General features: G+C 40.3%; 1 protein-coding gene across 3 annotated transcripts in view; it reads left to right on the top strand.

The window, feature by feature from the left end:
• MYLK3 (myosin light chain kinase 3) overlaps positions 1 to 18,328 on the top strand; it is a 42,463-nt gene extending 24,135 nt beyond the window's left edge. For all 3 annotated transcript variants that reach the window (XM_017668422.3, XM_017668421.3, XM_017668420.3), the window contains exons 9-13: positions 7,955 to 8,025; positions 14,511 to 14,639; positions 15,768 to 15,920; positions 16,856 to 16,988; positions 17,671 to 18,328. In XM_017668422.3, the coding sequence (XP_017523911.1) occupies positions 7,955 to 8,025; positions 14,511 to 14,639; positions 15,768 to 15,920; positions 16,856 to 16,988; positions 17,671 to 17,730 (546 nt within the window). In that variant the 3' untranslated portion in view covers positions 17,731 to 18,328. The remainder of the gene's footprint in view (positions 1 to 7,954; positions 8,026 to 14,510; positions 14,640 to 15,767; positions 15,921 to 16,855; positions 16,989 to 17,670) is intronic.
• The last annotated feature ends 631 nt before the right edge of the window (positions 18,329 to 18,959 follow it).

The following is an 18,959-nucleotide window of genomic DNA, read 5'->3' as shown; positions in this document are numbered from 1 at the left end:
ATGGTATTTCTATTTTGAGCTTTTTGAGGAACCTCCATACTGCTTTCCACAATGGTTGAACTAGTTTACATTCCACCAGCAGTGTAGGAGGGTTCCCGTTTCTCCCCAACCTTGCCAACATTTGTTGTTGTTTGTCTTTTGGATGGTGGCCATCCTTACTGGTGTGAGGTGATATCTCATTGTGGTATTAATTTGCATTTCTCTGATGACTAGTGATGTGGAGCATCTTTTCATGTGTCTGTTGGCCATCTGAATTTCTTCTTTGGAGAACTTTCTGTTCAGATCCTCTGCCCATTTTTTAATTGGACTATTTGCTTTTTGTTTGTTGAGGTGCATGAGCTCTTTATATATTTGGAATGTCAACCCTTTATTGGATCTGTCATTTATGAATATATTCTCCCATACTGTAGGATGCCTTTTTGTTCTATTGGTGGTGTCCTTTGATGTACAGAAGTTTTTCAGTTTGATATAGTCCCACTTGTTCATTTTTGCTTTTGTTTCCCTTGCCCGGGGAGATATGTTTATGAAGAAGTCGCTAATGTTTATGTCCAAAAGATTTTTGCCTATGTTTTTTTCTAAGAGTTTTATGGTTTCATGACTTACATTCAGGTCTTTGATCCATTTCGAATTTACTTTTGTACATGGGGTTAGGCAATGATCCAGTTTCATTCTCTTACATGTAGCTGTCCAGTTTTGCCAACACCAATTGTTGAAGAGGCTGTCATTTCCCCATTGTATGTCCATGGCTCCTTTATCATATATTAAATGACCATATATGTTTGGGTTAATGTCTGGAGTCCTTATTCTGTTCCACTGGTCTGTGGGTCTGATCTTGTGCCAGTATCAAACTGTCTTGATTACTGTGGCTTTGTAGTAGAGCTTGAAGTTGGGGAGCAAGATCCCCCCACCACTTTATTCTTCATTCTCAGGATTGCTTTGGCTATTTGGGGTCTTTGGTGTTTCCATATGAATTTTTGAACTATTTGCTCCTGTTCGTTGAAGAATGCTGTTGGTAATTTGATAGGGATTGCACTGAATCTGTAGATTGCTTTGGGCAGGATGGCCATTTTGACTATACTAATTTTTCCTAGCCAAGAGCATGGGATGAGTTTCCATTTGTTAGTGTCCTCTTTAATTTCTCTTCAGAGTGTCTTGTAGTTTTCAGGGTATAGGTCTTTCACTTCCTTGGTTAGCTTTTTTCGTAGGTGTTTTATTCTTTTTGATGCAATCGTGAATGCAATTGTTGTCCTGATTTCTCTTTCTGTTAATTCATTGTTGGTGTATAGGAAAGCCACAGATTCTGCGTATTAATTTTGTATCCTGCAACTTTGCTGAATTCAAATATTAGTTCTAGTAGTTTGGAGTGAAGTCTTTAGGGTTTTTTATGTACAATATCATGTTATCTGCAAACAGGGACAGTTTGACTTCTTCTTTACCAATCTGGATTCCTTGTATTTCTTTATTCTGTCCAATTGCCATGGCTAGGACCTCCAGTACTATGTTGAATAGAAGTGGGTAGAGTGGGCATCCCTTTCTTGTTCCCAATCTTAGAGGAAAAGCTTTCAGCTTCTCGCTGTTCAGTATTATGTTGGCTGTGGGTTTATCATATATGGCCTTTATTATGTTGAGGTACTTGCCCTCTATATCCATTTTGTTGAGGGTTTTTAAAATTATGAATGGATGTTGAATTTTGTCAAATGCTTTTTCAGCATCTATGGAGATGATCATGTGATTTTTTTCCTTCTTTTTGTTTATGTGGTGGATGATATTGATGGATTTTTGAATGTTGTACCATCCTTGCATCCCTGAGATGTATCCCACTTGATCATGGTATATGATCCTTTTGATGTATTTTTGAATTCGGTTTGCTAATATTTTGTTGAGTATTTTTGCGTCTATGTTCTTTAGGGATATTGGTCTGTAATTTTCTTTTTTGGTGGGATCTTTGCCTGCTTTTGGTATTAGAGTGATGCTGGCTTCATAGAATGAGTTTGGAAGTATTCTCTCCTCTTCTATTTTTTGGAAAACTTCTGGATAATGAGTATTATGTATTCTCTATATGTCTGATAAAATTCAGCTGTGAATCCATCTGGTCCAGGGGTTTTGTTCTTGGGTAGTTTTTTTGATTACCTCTTCAATTTCGTTGCTGGTAATTGGTCTGTTTAGATTTTCTGTTTCTTCCTTGATCAGTCTTGGAAGGTTGTATTTTTCTAGGAAGTTGTCCATTTCTTCTAGGTTTTGTAGCTTGTTAGCATATTCATAGTATTCTCTAAATTTTTTGTATTTCTGTAGGGCCCATTGTGATTTTTTCCTTTCTCATTTCTGATTCTGTTGATATGTGTAGATTCTCTTCTTCTCTTAGTAAGTCTGGCTGGGGGTTTATCTATTTTGTTTATTTTCTCAAAGAACCAGCTCTTGGTTTCATTGATTTTTTTCTATTATTTTATTGTTCTCAATTACATTTATTTCTTCTCTGATCTTTATTATGTCCCTCCTTCTGCTGACTTTGGGCTTCATTTGTTCTTCATTTTCCAGTTTCAGTCATTGTGACTTTAAACTTTTCATTTGGGAATGTTCTTCCTTCTTTAGATAGGCCTGGATTGCTATATACTTTCCTCTTAGAACTGCCTTTGCTGCATCCCACAGAAGTTGGGGCTTTATGCTGTCAGTGTCATTTGTCTCCATATATTGCTCGATTTCTGTTTTAATTTGGTCATTGATCCATTGGTTATTTAGAAGCATGTTGTTAAGCCTCCATGTGTTTATGAGCCTTTTTGTTTCCTTTGTACAATTAATTTCTAGTTTTATGCATTTGTGGTCTGAGAAGTTGGTTAGTAGAATTTCAGTCTTTTGGAATTTACTGACTCTTTTTGTGGCCTAGTATTTGATCTGTTCTGGAGAATGTTCCATGTGCACTTGAGAAGAATGTGCATCCTGCTGCTTTTGGGTGTAGAGTTCTGAAGATGTCTGTTAAGTCCATCTGTTCTAGTGTGTGGTTCAGTGCCTCCATGTCCTTACTTATTTTCTGTCCAGTGGATCTGTCCTTTGGAGTGAGTGGTGTGTTGAAGTCTCCTAGAATGCATGTATTGCATTCTATTTCCTCCTTTAATTCTGTTAGTATTTGTTTCATATATATATTGGTGCTCCTGTATTGGGTCCATATATATTTATAATGGTTATATCCTCTTGTTGGACTGACCCTTTTATCATTATATAATGTCCTTTATCTCTTGTTACTTTCTTTGTTTTGAAGTCTATTTCGTCTGATACCACTACTGCTACACATGCTTCTTTCTCCCTATTGTTTGTATGAAATAGCTTTTCCCATACCTTGACTTTTAGTCTGTGTATGTCTTTGGGTTTGAGGTGAGTATCTTATAAGCAGCATATAGATGGGTCTTGTTTTTTTATCCATTCTGTTACTCTGTGTCTTTTGATTGGTGCATTCAGTCCATTTAAATTTAGGGTGATTATTGAAAGATATGTACTTATTGCCATTGCAGGCTTTAGATGTATGGTTACCAAAGGTTCAAGGTTAGCTTCTTTACTATCTGTCTAACTTAACTTGCTTATTAAGCTATTGTGAGCACAGTCTGATGACTCTTTCCCTCTCTTCTTATTTCTCCTCCTCCAATATTTATATGTTAGTTGTTTTATTCTGTGTTCTTTTGTGTTTTCTTTGACTCCTTTTGTGAGTAGTTAATTTTATTTTTTTGCCTTTAGTTAGCATTTGGTCTGATTTCTTTGCTGTGAGTTTATTTTCTCTGTTGACATCTATTTAGCCTTAGGAGCGCTTCCATCTAGAGTAGTTCCTCTAAAATACCCTGTAGAGGTGGTTTGTGAGAGGCAAATTCCCTCAACTTTTGCTTGTTTAGAACTTATTTAATCCCTCCTTCATATTTAAATGATAATCATGCTGGATACAGTATTCTTGGTTCAAGGCCCTTCTGTTTCATTGCATTAAATATATCATGCCATTTTCTTCTGGCCTGTAAGGTTTCTGTTGAGAAGTCTGATGATGGTCTAATGTGTTTTCCTTGGTAGGTAACCTTTTCTCTCTCTCTGGCTGCCTTTAATGCTCTGTCCTTTTCTTTGATCTTTTCCATTTTAATTATTATATGTCTTGGTGTTGTCCTCCTTGTGTCCCTTGTGTTGGGAGTTCTGTGGGCCTCCATGTTCTGAGAGGCCATGTCCTTCCCCAGTTTGGGGAAGTTTTCAGCAATTATTTCTTCAAATACACTTTCTATCCCTTTTTCTCTCTTCTTCTTCTTCTGGTACCCCTATGATGTGATTATTATTCCATTTGGATTGGTCACACAGTTTTCTTAGTATTCTTTCATTCCTAGGGATCCTTTTATCTCTCTCTGCATCAGCTTCTCTGCATTCCTGTTTTCTGATTTCTATTCCATTAATGGCCTCTTGCATCCTGTCCATTCTGCTCTTAAGTCCTTACAGAGATTGTTTCATTTCTGTATTCTCCCTCTGTACTTGCTCTTTTAAGTCTTGCATATTTCTCTGCAGATCTATCAGCATGGTTATAACCTGTATTTTGAATTCTTTTTGGGGTGATTGCTGAAGTCTATCTCCCCAGGCCCTCTCTTGGGGGTTGTCTGGGTAATTTTGGACTGTACCAAATTCTTCTGCCTTTTCATGTTGATAGAGTTAGCTGTAGGCAGGTAGCATGTGTGTCATCTGGGAGAACAAAGTCTTTTCCTGCTTGCTTGTCACTTTGCCCCTCTCTCCTGCCTGTGTCAGTTACCTACACTCCTGGAGCAGCCTCTGGGTTAATCCTGTAAGCTGCTGTGGGCAGGATCTACGTCAGAGTAGCACAGAGCCCTGCAGGGTGTGGCAGGCATGCCGGGTGTGCTCTCTTCTGTGAAAGCAGTGCCTCCACTGGGCAGCTGTGTGCTGATTGCAGCCTTTTTGTCTGGCCCAGGCCGCTGTGCACTGGGCTGAGGTTATGGGTGGCTGCTGGGGGTGCGGCTCTTCCTGGGCCACTCCTCCGCCACCACCACTGGCTCCCGCGTGCTGCCCCTGGGCCCCTCTGGTGCCGCCGCCGCCAGTGCACACAGGCTGCTCCCAGGTCGCTCGGTCGCCGCTGCCACAGGCTCATGCAGGCCGCTCCGGTGCCGTACTTAGGAATAAATTTAACAGAGGTCAATTCCTAACTCGGAAAATTGAAAAAGTGTTGAAAGAATCTAAAGACGACCTTAGTAAATGGAATAACATCCCATTGTCATAAATCGGAAGACTTAATATTATTAAGATGACAATGGCAATACTCCCTAAATTGATCTACAGCTGTAACATGATCCCTATAAAAATCATAGCTGGATTTTTTGCAGAAATTAATGTGTTTGTGTTAAACGTCAGGTGGAAGTTCAAGGGACAAAAAATATCAAAATCAGTCTTGAAAGACAGGAGCACATTGGGAGGAATCACAGTTCCCAATTTTGAAATCTTTCTACTGAGATACAGAAATCAAAACAATATATTATGAAAGTAAGGAAGGACAGATAGGTAAATGAAATACAATTGAGAGTCCAAAAACGAACCCATACATTTGTGGTTGATTCATTTGTGACAACAGTGCCATGACAATTAAATGGGGAAAGAATAATCTTTCAACAAATGTCCCAGCATAGTACAGGGATGCCATGCTTGATATCCACATGCAAAGGAGTGCAGTTGGGTCCCTACCTCACATTACATACAAAATTACCTCAAAGTGGATCCTAAATGTAAGAGTTAAACTATAAGATTCTTAGATGAAAACATAAGAGTAAATTTTTGTGAGCCTGGATTAAACAATGGTATTTTAGATATGACTCAAAAGCACAAGCTAGAAAATAAACATCTATAAATTAGACTTTAGCAAAATTAAAAATTTTTATACTTCAAAGGATACCATCATGAAAATGAAATGAAAGCCCATGAATGGGAGAAAATATTTCCAAATCATATATCTGATAAGGAACTTGTATATTGCAAATATAAAGAACTGTTAAAACTCAATAATAGAAAGACATTTAAAAGTGGGCAAAGGATTTGAATAGACGTTTATCCAATGAAGATATACAAATGGACAATAAGCACATGGAAAGTTTCTCAACATCATTAGTCAGAGAAATGTAAATGAAAACCACATTGAGATACTATTTCACCCATTAGACTAGCTAAAATAAAAAATGATAATAACAGGCAAGAAGAAGTGTTGGCTAGAATGTGGAGAAATTGGAACCTTTATACATTCCTGATGGGATTATAACCTTGTGCATCCACTTTAGAAAACAGTTTGGCAGTTCCTAAAATGTTAAACATAGAGTTGCCATATGACCCAGCAATTTCACTTCTAGGCATATACTCAAGAGAACTGAAAAAATAAGTCAACACAAAAACTTGTATACAAGTGTTCTTAAGCATTATTCATGATAGCCAAAAAGTGGAAATAACCTGAATATTCACTAACTGGTGGATAGATAAACAAAATATGGTATATACATACAATAGAATATTATTCAACTATGAAAATGAATGAAGTATTTATACTTGCTACAATATGGATAAACCTTGAGGACATTATAAGTGAAAGAAGCCAGATGCAAAAGGCTAAAATTTTATGATTCCATTTATACGAAATGTCTGGAAAAGGCAAATCCAGAGAGACAGAAAATACATTAGTCATTGCCAGCATTTGGAGCAAAAGGGAAAATGGAGAGTGCTGACAGGTATGGGTTTTTTTTTTAAGTGTGAAAATGTTCTAAAATTATAATAATCATCACACAACTCTGAATATACTAAAAACCATGGAATTTTACACTTTAAAATGGTGAATTTTATAATATCATTATTTATATAATTTATATTTCAGTAATGCTGCTAGAATATTTTAAATTATATATGTGGCTTACATTATATTTCTATTGGACAATGTTGTTCTACACCTTATAAAGAAGACACGGAGATTTTAGATATCTGAAGAATTGTACAACCCCATCATAACATTAATAACAATAAGACCTTTTACTGGGAGAAAGTACCTGCATTTGCTTTGGAAACTGCAATGCTTCATGCATATTATGTCATTTGATCCTCATGTCCTCCCAGGAGGAAGGCAGGAAGAGGTTATTATTCCTTTTTTATAGGTGGAGACTCTGAGGTTTCAGTATGGAGGGCCTCAGGCCTCCAGGTCCTTTCTACCATAAACCCTACCTCTGTGCCCACTCCCCACCACTATCCAAATTTGTCCTGCACAAGCAGTAGGTTTTGTTCCAGGCTCCCTCAGGGACTCAGAGCTGATCTGAAAGACTTATAGGGAGAAGCATGTCAAGACCATGGTCTTTATCCCATGTGTCACAGCCATTACCACAAAAAAAGATGGACATTTAGCAGCTCTGATGTCCTTGACAAAATTATTGAAGCTTTGGTCCCACTCTGGGATGTAATTGTTCAGGATTGGGGCCTAGGCATTGGGACTTTTGAGAGCTCCCCTGATAATTGTGATGTGCAGCCAAAGTTTGGAATCACCACCCCAAGCCAACAGTCTCAAACAAGCAGCCTATGGGCCAAATCTGCAACATACAGGAAAATGTATATTTAAATTTGATTTAGTTGTCAACATTTATAGCATGGAATTTTCACATAAAGAAATGTCTATTTCTGGCTTTTCTTGAAGCCTAAGAAACTTTGGCAACTGGGCCTGCATTCCTGCATGGTGACCAGCAGAGCTGCATTATATAGGCAGGAGTCCTCTACTTCTTCACAGTTCACACCACTCCTTATTGTCTCACACCCATCTACTTTATCTATTTTCACTGTCTATATATCCCTGTAGTGCTGCAGTGAGCTATTCATTTCCCTTGGGGGCTGGGAAACAGAGACCTATTTATGTGAGTGTGGGAGCTGCAGACCTTAGCAGTTGATTGAGTTAAACAGATTTCTTTTTCTTTCCCAGCCAGAGAACATACTGTGTGTCAATCAGACAGGACACCAAGTTAAGATTATTGACTTCGGGCTGGCCAGAAGGTAAGGGGGTTATTTAGGTACTTTGAAAAAACTCCTTGGGCATTTTTTTGGCTCTCCTGGGTGTGGTTACCCACAGTTCAACCAATTTTTGAATTTTGGGACTGACACAAGAAAGCTTTGTCATTAAGATGCTAGTGGCTTTCAATTGTGCAGATAGGCCCTATTATTACCGCAGTGGGTGGCTTTGTGCTGTGGGCTCTGCTTCTCTCTGAAAGGCTGTGGAATTAACTGTGTTTCAAACTGCCTGTCTGAGCAGAGAGGGGAATGATGGCTAACAGGAGGCCATGGCATGGGGGTTCTGGGCAGCTCAATTCTATTCATCCCCCAGGCCTCCAGGGGCCAGGAGATGTTGGGCTGTATGATATACATCACCATCCCTGCCCTCCAGGAAATGACTAAGTCAAATAGGAAAGTGCACAGATGACAGTGAAGGGCGGTGCTGTGGATAAGTGGTTCTGGGCCCCTCAGAACTGGGTTAAGTCATGGTAAAATGGTGATATAGTGAAGTACCTGCTGACACAGGGCAGTGATGAACGTTAAAAGAGATGATACATCAACGGTGCAGAGCCATCCTATTAGGTGGTTAGGTTCTCAAGTTTCAAGTGCATAAGGTAAACATTAAAAAGTATCTAGTGCCTAGTGAAGTATAGACAGTTTTCTGTGTGATCTTGCGCAGTCATGCATGATGAGTGTCATGCCTCTATAGGGCTCTTGCCCATGGCACGCACACCCAGTGGTGTGGGTTCTTAGTAGCAGACCCTTGGCGTTGGGGTGGGCTGTCCCCCAAATCTTTGAGCATCCACAATCTTTAAATATGGCAGTTGTTGTGTGCCTATCCTCCAGGCTTTCCCCAGAATTCTATTTCCATGAAGAATGGCATTTCTCTGGGAATCACATATTTCCTAGGTAGGTCTTCACACCACAGCTGAATTTTCAACTCTTAAAATTTTCTCTTACCCTCATGATCATTTTCCACGAAGTTGTTCTTGTCACTTGATGGGACTTATGGTATCCTCTACTCCATCCACAAGGGGAAGAAAGCAGAACCTCATCCTCCTGGAGGCACAACTGCTCACCAGAGGTCAGCCCCCAGGGTTCAGCTCCTGCCTCCTAGAGGTGGCAATCTAAACCACAGTGGCAGGCTTCTTCCTACATCACTTTTCTGCTGGTTGGAGTGGTGAATGTTACCCTTTTCAGGGGTAAAAAATCATTTTAAGTGCCCCACATGATGGGAGGCCAAGTATGATATCATTAGAACAACAGAGGAAAGTTCATATCACCCCACTGTACCTTCTGGATCCCCTTTATGGTCTGCTGTATTTTATGAATACCAGATCCCCCAGCCCAAATGCTTAAAAAATCACGTTGTCCATAATGTAAAAAAATTGCTTAATATTTTCCCAAATGATGTCTTATGTCTTACATACTAGAGCACTGTTTCTCAGCCTATCTTTAATTATCACTGCCTGCCCCCTCAAAGAGCCTTTTTAAACATTTATTTCCTAATCGCCAGGCCCCTCTCCATGAAATTTAATACCACTGATGTACTGTGTATCTGTTAATGTACTGTGGCCCTGTGGAGAGCCACAAACCACTGTTAATAGCTAAGATTTTCTGCCTCCCACAAGAACCCATGCTCACCCACTGTAGGGCCATCCTGTCATTGGGAATCACACCCTGGGATATGCAATACCCTCCCAAATGCCAGATGACCAATTGCCAAATGAGTATTTACACTGACATACTGTGAAATCAGAGCAAGAAGTAACCACCTGAGGGGCAGCTGGAGAGTGAGAATAAGGTGCACACTGTGCGTGAGCAGGCTGACCTGGGGGAGGAAGATGCAGTAGGAGATGAAGGCACTGATGGGAGTCTTGAACGTCAGGCCATTCAGTCTTAGCTGTTGGGGAGGTAGGAAAGACTACAGGCCAATTTGCTAAAAGTCAGCTAAGTCAAAATTAAGCCAAAAACTGTCAGACCATCCGTCCAAAATTGTCAGACAAATTTGTGATCCTGGTCAAGGGCACTGATTACAGGAATTTTGCTGGTGGGCCAGAGGCAGACAACAAGTTCAAGAAATTAAACACAGGGAACTACATTTCAGAGGGTACCCACTTAAAACAGCTGGGCACTGGAGAAGAACAGGTCCCTGAAACACGTGATATTCAGGAAACTGAACTCAATGGAGTTGAGCTGGGCTGACAGGTTCCAGGTGTGAGATGAAAGGGAAACATCAAAAACATCTTCAATAGTCTGGCAAACTGGTCATCTAGTAATAGGATCATTTGGCAAATTGGCTTTTGCCAAGGTGATTTTTGCCAAATTGGCCTGCTTCCAGGCAAGTGTATTCTAAGAGGAAGGATCTGGGGGGTGGGGGTAGGGGATGTGCAGGTTGAGAGAACATATTTTATACTCCAGAATAACTGTAGTGAAGGAGGGAGTGCTAATTTCTCCTTGTAATACTAACTAACAAAACACAAAGTTGTATTCTGGGTGGAGCTATTAGAAGGTGCTGAGATTTTCAGTGGGGTTATGTCCCTTAGTAGAATGTGGGGCACATACAAACCTTCAGAGGCTATGACATTGAGCAAGAGGGATCAGCATTACACAGGGTAGGCAGTGAAAGCCACAGTGGGTCTAAAGAGGGACATGTCAAGGGTCAAGGATGGGTACAGGATGGGAAGTATCTTGTGTAAGCTTGCTCTCCAGTATGCTGGGTACAGCTTTGGCCTCCTGACTCCCAGTCTAGTGCTTAGATTGGACTCCATGCCAATTTCATCAGATCCTTTGATGGGGCAAGGAAGTGCCTACCCAACCCCTGAGGCTACAGCCTCATATGTGACCCTTTGGTCACGGACAGCTTTGTGCTGGGAATCAGGAGAGGAGGTCTTGGTGGATATTTTGACACAGAGTTAAGGTTAGCTATTGCCGTGATATTGCCGTATAACAAATTACCCCAAAATGCAGTTGCTTTAAAGTCTTTATTCTCATCTATACATTTGTGAGTCAGTATCAGTAGACCCAACTCATACTAGCTCATGATATGAAATCCTGTAATACACTTGTTAAAACATGGCCATCATTAAATTTAAATTGTATAAACTTACAATTAAAGAAATTGTATTAAAAACAAAGATATTACATTTTAAAAACTTATCACTTGCTAATTATTTTACTTCATTTCATTATTATTTATGCTCAGGAGGTTAGTTATGCCTATTGAATCTATATGGTGGAAATACTATAGAATAGTGTGCTATTGCACATCTCTTGCCAACTCTGTTTTCAGTGACATCACGAAATCAGCCATAATAAAATCAGTATTTACAGCAAAGAAATTGCAAATGCTACAAATCAGGCCTTAAAAAAAAACCAACAACCAGGTAGCTGGTTGTTAAACATTCACCCACATACTCTTGGTTGGAATCGTTGATATGGGCTGAGCTGTGCTGGGCTTGGATCCAAGATACAGACCAGTGAGGACAGGTCTGCTCCATCTGTCTCTAATTCTCTTCTCATGGCGATGGCAGAACAGCAAGATGACAAGCTTTTACAATTCTTGGCTTGGAATTGGCCCACTGTCCCTCCCACCCACATTCTATTGGCTGGGCAGCTCATATGGCCAAGCCCAGCATCAGTGAGATGGGGCAACACATGCCACCACCAGTGGGAGGGGCTTTAAATCACATGATACAGGATGAGGCTCTGGGGCAGGATGAACCAGTAGGACTGATAATGCAACTGGAAAGTAGCTTCCAGAGGCTGAGGGCCTGGGCCTTCCCTCCTCTTTTTCTCTTCCTCTGCTCCACCTTTGTTTTTGTGGGGGGAGTAAGTTTCATACATTGAAAAAAGTATGTATCACACAGCATTGGCCACATATAGTTGCAAATACATTTGCTAGACTACATCTACACTAAATACTAAAACCAATTTTCATCTGAATACAGAAAGGTACAGTACCCCTATCAGAAGTAATAGATACTTTATATACTTTCTAAACAAAAATCCTCACAATTTTAAACCAAAAACAAAATTAGAATCTTCAAATTGTCTTATACACCCATATATTTAACAAAGGTCTTTTTTCCACACACAATGAAGCAGTGTACTGTCCGCTTACGGGCCCTGAGTGCTGGAGGACACTGCGGCATTCCCTGGGGACTGTCTGCACAGAGTGGTCGTTGTTTAGGGGAAGGCTGTTCCTCTCAGTTTGACTCATTGGCCCTGAGTCGGTTGCAGTGCAGGGAAGGAGCAGGCTATCAGAGGGCTTGTGCCCTCTTCCAGCTGCCTTGCTTCCTACCTTCCTACTACAAGGTCACCAAAGTAAGCCTGTTGCTCTTTCACTGGATGGCTGTAGGTTATGCTGGCTCCAGGTCTTCATTTACCTATCAGCAAATTTGGAAGAGAAGAGACTGCTCTTTGACAACTCACCTCCCTGGTTTAAAGGAAGCAGGCACATTGGCAGAATATTCATTTTATTCTCAGTGGCCTTATCTCTAAAATGGGGACAGTAATCTTACTTATTTTACAGGGCTGTTGTGAGGATGAGAAGAGATTTTGTGTGTGTGTGTGTGTGTGTAAAAGTTTGAGCATGGTACTTGGCAAACAGGAAATACCCAGTACATTTTAAAATTAACTCTTTTTAGAGCAGTTTCAGTTTCACAGTAAAATTGAGGGGAAGGTACAAAGCTTTCCCATGTATCTCCTGTCCCCTTAAATGCATAGCCTCCCCCATTATCAACATCCCCCACCAGAGTGATACATTTGTTGCAGTTGATGAACCTACACTGACACAGAATTGTCACCATAGTTTACAAATCCATAGTTTACAGTTTATTCTTGGTGTGGTACATTTTATGAGTTTGGACAAGTATATAACGACATGGATCCATCATTATGGTATCATACGGAGTATGATATTTTATGCCTTACAAATCCTCTGTGCTCTACCTATTCATCTCCCCCTCTATCCCCAGCACAACCCCTGACAACTGCTCATCTTTTTAGTGTCTCTACATTTTGCCTTTTTTAGAGTGTCACATCCTTGGAGTCATATAGTATGTAGCCTTTTCAGACTGGCTTCTTTCACTTAGTAATAGGTATTTAAGTTTCCTCCATGTCTTTTTATGGCTTGATAGTTTATTTCTTTTTAGCATTAAATACTATTCCATTGTCCATTCAGCTACTGAGGGACATCTTAGTTGTTGCCCACTGAATTTTAGTTACAGACTTTCTTCTTCAAGAGTGATTCTCAGAACTATCTTTTGTTGCTTCACTCCCCTTCCTCCTCAACCATCATCTCTCTTTTCTAATCACCATTAAACTTTATGTCCAGAACTTTTTCTAAATTTTTTTTCTTTTTTAACTGTGGAAAATACGTAACATGAAATTTACCAACTTAACTATTTTTAAGATTTCACTACTGTTAAGTACATTAACATTGTTATGCAACCAACCTCCAGAACTCACATCTTGCAAAACTTTTTATCTTGCAAAACTTTCATTGCAAACAATAGCTCATTTTTCTCCTGTCCCAGTCCCTGGAAACTACCATTCTCCTTTTGTCTCTGAATTTGTCTATTACAGGTACCTTATCTAAGTGGAATCATACTGTATTGTCTTTTTGCGACTGGATTATTTCACTTAGCATAATGTCCTCAAGGTTCATCTGTATTGTAGCATGTGTTAGAATTTCCTTCCATTTAAGACTGAACAGTATATCCCATTGCATGTATATGCCACATTTTTCTTATCCATTCATCCACTGGCAGACACTTCAGTTGCTCCTACGTTTTGGCTATTGTGAATAATGCTGCTATGAACAAGATTCTGCTTTCGATTCTTTTGGATATATACTCAGAGTGGTACTGTTGGATCATATGGTTGTTCTACTTTAAATTTTTTGAGGAACCACCATACTGTTTTCTAGAGTGGCTGCACCATTTTACATTCTCACTGCCAAGGATTCCAATTTCTTCACATCTCAGCTAACACTTTTTTTGATAGCAGCCATCCTGATGGTGTCAGATGGAATCTCATTGTGGTTTTGATTTGTATTTTCCTGATGATTAGTAATGTTGAGCATTTTTCCTTTTCCTAATTCTTCCTGTCCTCTCCCCAACCACACTGCCCACACCAACAGCAGACCTCCACACACAGCTTCCACCCAGTTTGTTTAAGCCGAATCTTGTGGCTGCTTGGGACTAAGGTATATTGGTCTTTCCTTTTCTGATTGTCATTGCCTAGAGAACTGTGATTTTCTGATTTTTCCTGGTGACTTAGAAAAGTCTGAAGGTCCTGGTGATATGATGATTACCCAGTAAACCACATGTGTGGTGGAATGTGAGGTCCAAGCAGATGGCTGACAGGAAGGGTTGGGGAATGTCTAGTTCCCACCAGGAATTAGTCCCACACTCCACATCTCCCAGGGCTCACTCCCATGGTCTTCTACACTAATCCGCCGCTGCTGCCCCGCACCTCCCCAGGTATAAGCCCCGGGAGAAGCTGAAGGTGAACTTTGGCACTCCTGAGTTCCTGGCCCCGGAAGTTGTCAACTATGAGTTTGTCTCCTTCCCCACGGACATGTGGAGTGTGGGAGTCATCATCTACATGCTGTGAGTGCCCTGGGCCTGGCTTTCAGTGGGGATGGGGCTGTCTTAGTTTGGGTAACCTTAGAAGCAGCAAAACTTTGAGTGTGAGTAGTTTATTTGGGAGCTGTTCCCAGGAAACACCAACAGATGAGTGGGGAAGCGGGATGGGGGAAGACAACCTTTAAAGCAGTTACTGAGTCAGTTACCAACTGCTGGTAACTGGAGTTTAATCCTGGGGGGACTGCTGGGATCTCTGGTGGAGTCATTACATCTGATGGGTGAGAGGGTTGAGGTATTCCTATACCAACTCTATCAATTATTGCTTGTGGGCTGATCTAGCAGCATTAATTCCCAGAAACTTCTGGGTGGAAAAAGCAGCTTCCACTAGACAGAAGGCTCTCTAGCAAAGAAATGCAGGTGCTGCAGTCCAAGTGGGGCTGGAGTGCACCAGAGTGGTAAGGAGAGGGGATGGGCAGGGCAGGACACTGCAGCATCATCTGACCTTGTCCCTCCTGCTCTGCACTCGGTGTTTTCTATGGGCTGAGGAAGCAGTTAGGATGGGCAGAGAGGACATTTGTGTACAGACTAAACATGTTCCTCTCTCTGTGGGCTATTTCCTCACAGGTCAAAGTCATGCTTTGCTCCCAGTCTTATCATTGTGGTATAATTGCTACCTGTGTCCCACACTTTGGATATGTGCTGCACCAGGAGGGGGAAGTTCAAGGCCAAGGCCAGCCCTGTCTCTCCACCCTCACTCTGGAAGGGTCTAATAAAGCCAGTTTTCCTTTGGCCCCTGAGCCCTGACTATTATCTAAATTGGGCTGGCTGTCTCAGACATGCTAAGCTATTTTTATATTAAGTCAATATGTACCTGATATGTGGACATATTGGATTAGGTCCCAATTTACCCTTTACTTCAAGTAAGAGTTAAAAAGGTAAGCATGGCTGGGGATTTATTAAAACACTCTTCCTGCCTCCAAATTTTCAATCCTGCCACTTCCTCCCCTAACCAAACACACTGAACCATCTCCTGTGGAGAGATAATAGAGGTTCCAGTTAGTTCTGCTTGAACCTTGTAAGAGTCTCTGTCTTGTCAATGCATGTTGGCAGATGTGGCTTCCTGATACTGACAGTCCTTTCTCTTCTCTATAGACTCAGTGGTCTGTCCCCATTTCTAGGGGAAACAGATGCAGAGACCATGAATTTCATTGTGAACTGCACTTGGGATTTCGATACTGACACCTTTGAAGGGCTGTCGGAGGAGGCCAAGGACTTTGTTTCCCAGTTGCTGGTCAAGGAGAAGAGGTACTCATTATTGAACATCACTCATGAACCTTTCTGATGGTAACTGCTCACCTGGGTGCTGTGAAGAGCAGGCTGGTGCTGGGCTTCCTATGGGCTGATTCTGTCCAGGGTTTCTTAGTCTGCTACTTCTTTGGAGGAAAAAAGGCAGCAGGGAAAGGGATGAAGGAAATCAATTAAAAAACAAACAACTAGGAGCATAAAACCTAGAGTTTTAGAAAGGATCATATTTAAAAATTAGTCCTATTACCAAGTATCATTATTAATAGGCTAATCTTGAAAAAAAGTTGAGATGTGCAAATGTTATTCCCCAGAACAAAGGCCAGGAAACCTCATTTCTTGATAGTGAAGGCCTACCTAGTTTTCAGCAGCTACATCAGTCATGGTGAAGCCATTGAGTTTCTGATACTCAGACATAGAAAAATAACTGCAAGTGATGCAGGGGTGAGTCCCAAGAGTTTGGGCTCCGAGACAGCTCATAGTTCCCTGGCCATTATAATTTTGTTGCTTTCTGATTGTGAAAAGTGATAAGAGAAAAAATATTTCTAATTCAGATGAACAAATTGACATTATTCTCTGGAAGGAGAGACTGAGGATTTTTCAAGGCTCATGATCTTTTACTATCTTAAGAGTACTTCTAGGCACAGCTGGCCTTCCACTGCCCTGCCTCAGTTCCCCAGCTCTCTCTGGGAGGGGGTGGTTTATCACTGGGATATATTCCCTCTACTGAGGGCAGGGAACATTTTGCTGAACAACTTTCTTATGCTTCTAAGGAGTGGAGTTCTAGACATGAGTTCCCTTTTTAGTACACGGCATGAACCTGCCTAAATGATTAATCTGTTCCACTAGCTCAGGCTTTTTACCCCACTGAATTAATTTGTGGACATCCAGAAAAGGCAACACCAACCAAAAGTCTCAATTACTGTTTTGTTTCACAGCTGCAGAATGAGTGCCACACAGTGCCTAAAACATGAGTGGTTGAGTAATTTGCCTGCCAAAGCTTCAAAATGTGAAGTTCGTCTCAAGTCCCAACTATTGCTGCAGAAATACTTGGCTCAGAGAAAATGGAAGGTATCTGTTTTTTCTTTAAATGAAGGCAGCATGTCTTCTTGATATGTCCTTTGAAAGAAGAGTAGCTAAGTTTTTACTTACATTTTGATTCTAAATAGAAAGGTTATTTGGGAAGAAAAAAGTCTTTCATGTCAAAATTGTTAGCCTAATTAAAAAATGTCACAAACCAAAAACAACTGGCATAAAAGTGGCATTTAGCTTACACTTACTGGACATTTGAAGTAACAGAATGACATTTGAGTGAATGTTCTCAATGACAATAGTTGAAGTTCTCAGAACTGCTTGTAGCTTGTGGCCTGATTCCTCCACATTTCAGAAATAGGGGCTGGAAAATCCCTATTAAGCTTTAAAAGTTTCATAATTTTGTTTACAACAGAACTCTTTGGAAATATAGACATAAAAACTATCTTAGAAACAACTGTTTTCTAGGGAAGTGACTTTCCAACATTTTGATACTGACTCAGATCTTTGCTAAAAACACAAACAAAAAATAGCTTTACTTAGAGAGCCAGAATACAAGTATATTTTCTCACTTACTATGTGCTCCAAACATGCTCCTGAAAGTCATGTGACTGTTCTATTATAATTTTGCTAAAATCTTGTTTTCACTAGTCCTTTTATTAACTCTTCTTAAAGCAACTGATCTAAAAATATGTTTTTTGGTTTCTCTCTTCACCTCAAGAAACATTTCTACGTGGTAACTGCTGCCAACAGGTTAAGAAAATTTCCAACTTGTCCCTAATCCTCAACTCTGCTGCTCGCATGTGCCCAGAAATTACTGAGACCAGGGCAGGGGGGAGTCGAGGGGGGAGTGAAGACTCAAGATTTTTAATAATCTGGACTTTAACTAATTATGGTTCCACTTATTTTATTTAAAAAGATTATGGCTGTTGCCTTCTTTGTGGATGAAAAAGTGGCTGTAAGGAAAGTGACTAAGAACTTATTTTCTGCCTTATAAATCACTAAGTTAAAATGTTGTGTTTACTGTTCAAGTATACCTACTTTTGGTGATAAGTGTAGGCATGCTTTAGATAGGTAGGAAAGTTCTACTTTGCATATGCCAAATTTAAATTCTAAACTTACTCTGATTAAAGAACTCAGTAGACAGTTACACAGAGGCATGTTATTTAGTATCACCTCCTCTAGTACAAAGAATTCCTAGAATTCTGATTTGCTCATGGGTGAGATATTTTATTGGATTATCCCACTCTAATGTAAAGCAGCATGGATTTAGCACAGAGATCTTCAAACTTTTTAAATTTGTGCTCCCTTTTGATAATCAAAATGTGTATCCTCTAGAATTCTTTGAAGTTTAAAAATATACAACTGTCACAGCTAAATCGAGTAATGATCATTTTGAATGTGCTTTTTAAATCTATATACATCTCCATCCTCTCCTAATTCTGTCCTGACATTGGTAGGCTCCCTCCTCATCTCCCTTCCAAAGATACAGTTATGCAATATATGGGTAATAAGAATGGAATGATATTCAGCTTCCTGAAATACAAAATGATAAATCATGAGACAATAAAACTGCTCTCCTACTGCTTCATTAAGGATATACTACTTTCAGTGTTGTCACTTAACATAAAATAATTAAGGAGTACTTCATTATTTAAGTGTAAACAATCATTTTAATTCCCTTGCTTCTACCCGATTTTTGTACTATTCCCATGACTTTCTCAGGTCAGCAGCAGTTACTTTCAATTTTTAATTAGCCATGCAAGTTTCACAGCCTTTCAGGAATTTTGTCCAGATAAACTTTTTTGGGGGCAGAGGACATGGGTTTGGGGAGGCAGGCAAGAAGGTGGAGAAGTTAATCCTGCCACTGCAGTTCTCTAGTTGTAATTTGCCTCTGGAAAGCTGACCCTTGTGAGGAACTAAGGTTTTCAGTACTGGACGTGATGCTCCAAGCTGGCCAGCTAATGCATCAAAAGAAATGACTGCTGGAAACCTCCCTTTTATCAGAGT

Source organism: Manis javanica, chromosome 17 (assembly GCF_040802235.1).
Source record: "Manis javanica isolate MJ-LG chromosome 17, MJ_LKY, whole genome shotgun sequence".
In the NCBI taxonomy this organism is placed as follows: domain Eukaryota; kingdom Metazoa; phylum Chordata; class Mammalia; order Pholidota; family Manidae; genus Manis; species Manis javanica.
This window is presented reverse-complemented; position numbering and strand designations above follow the sequence as displayed.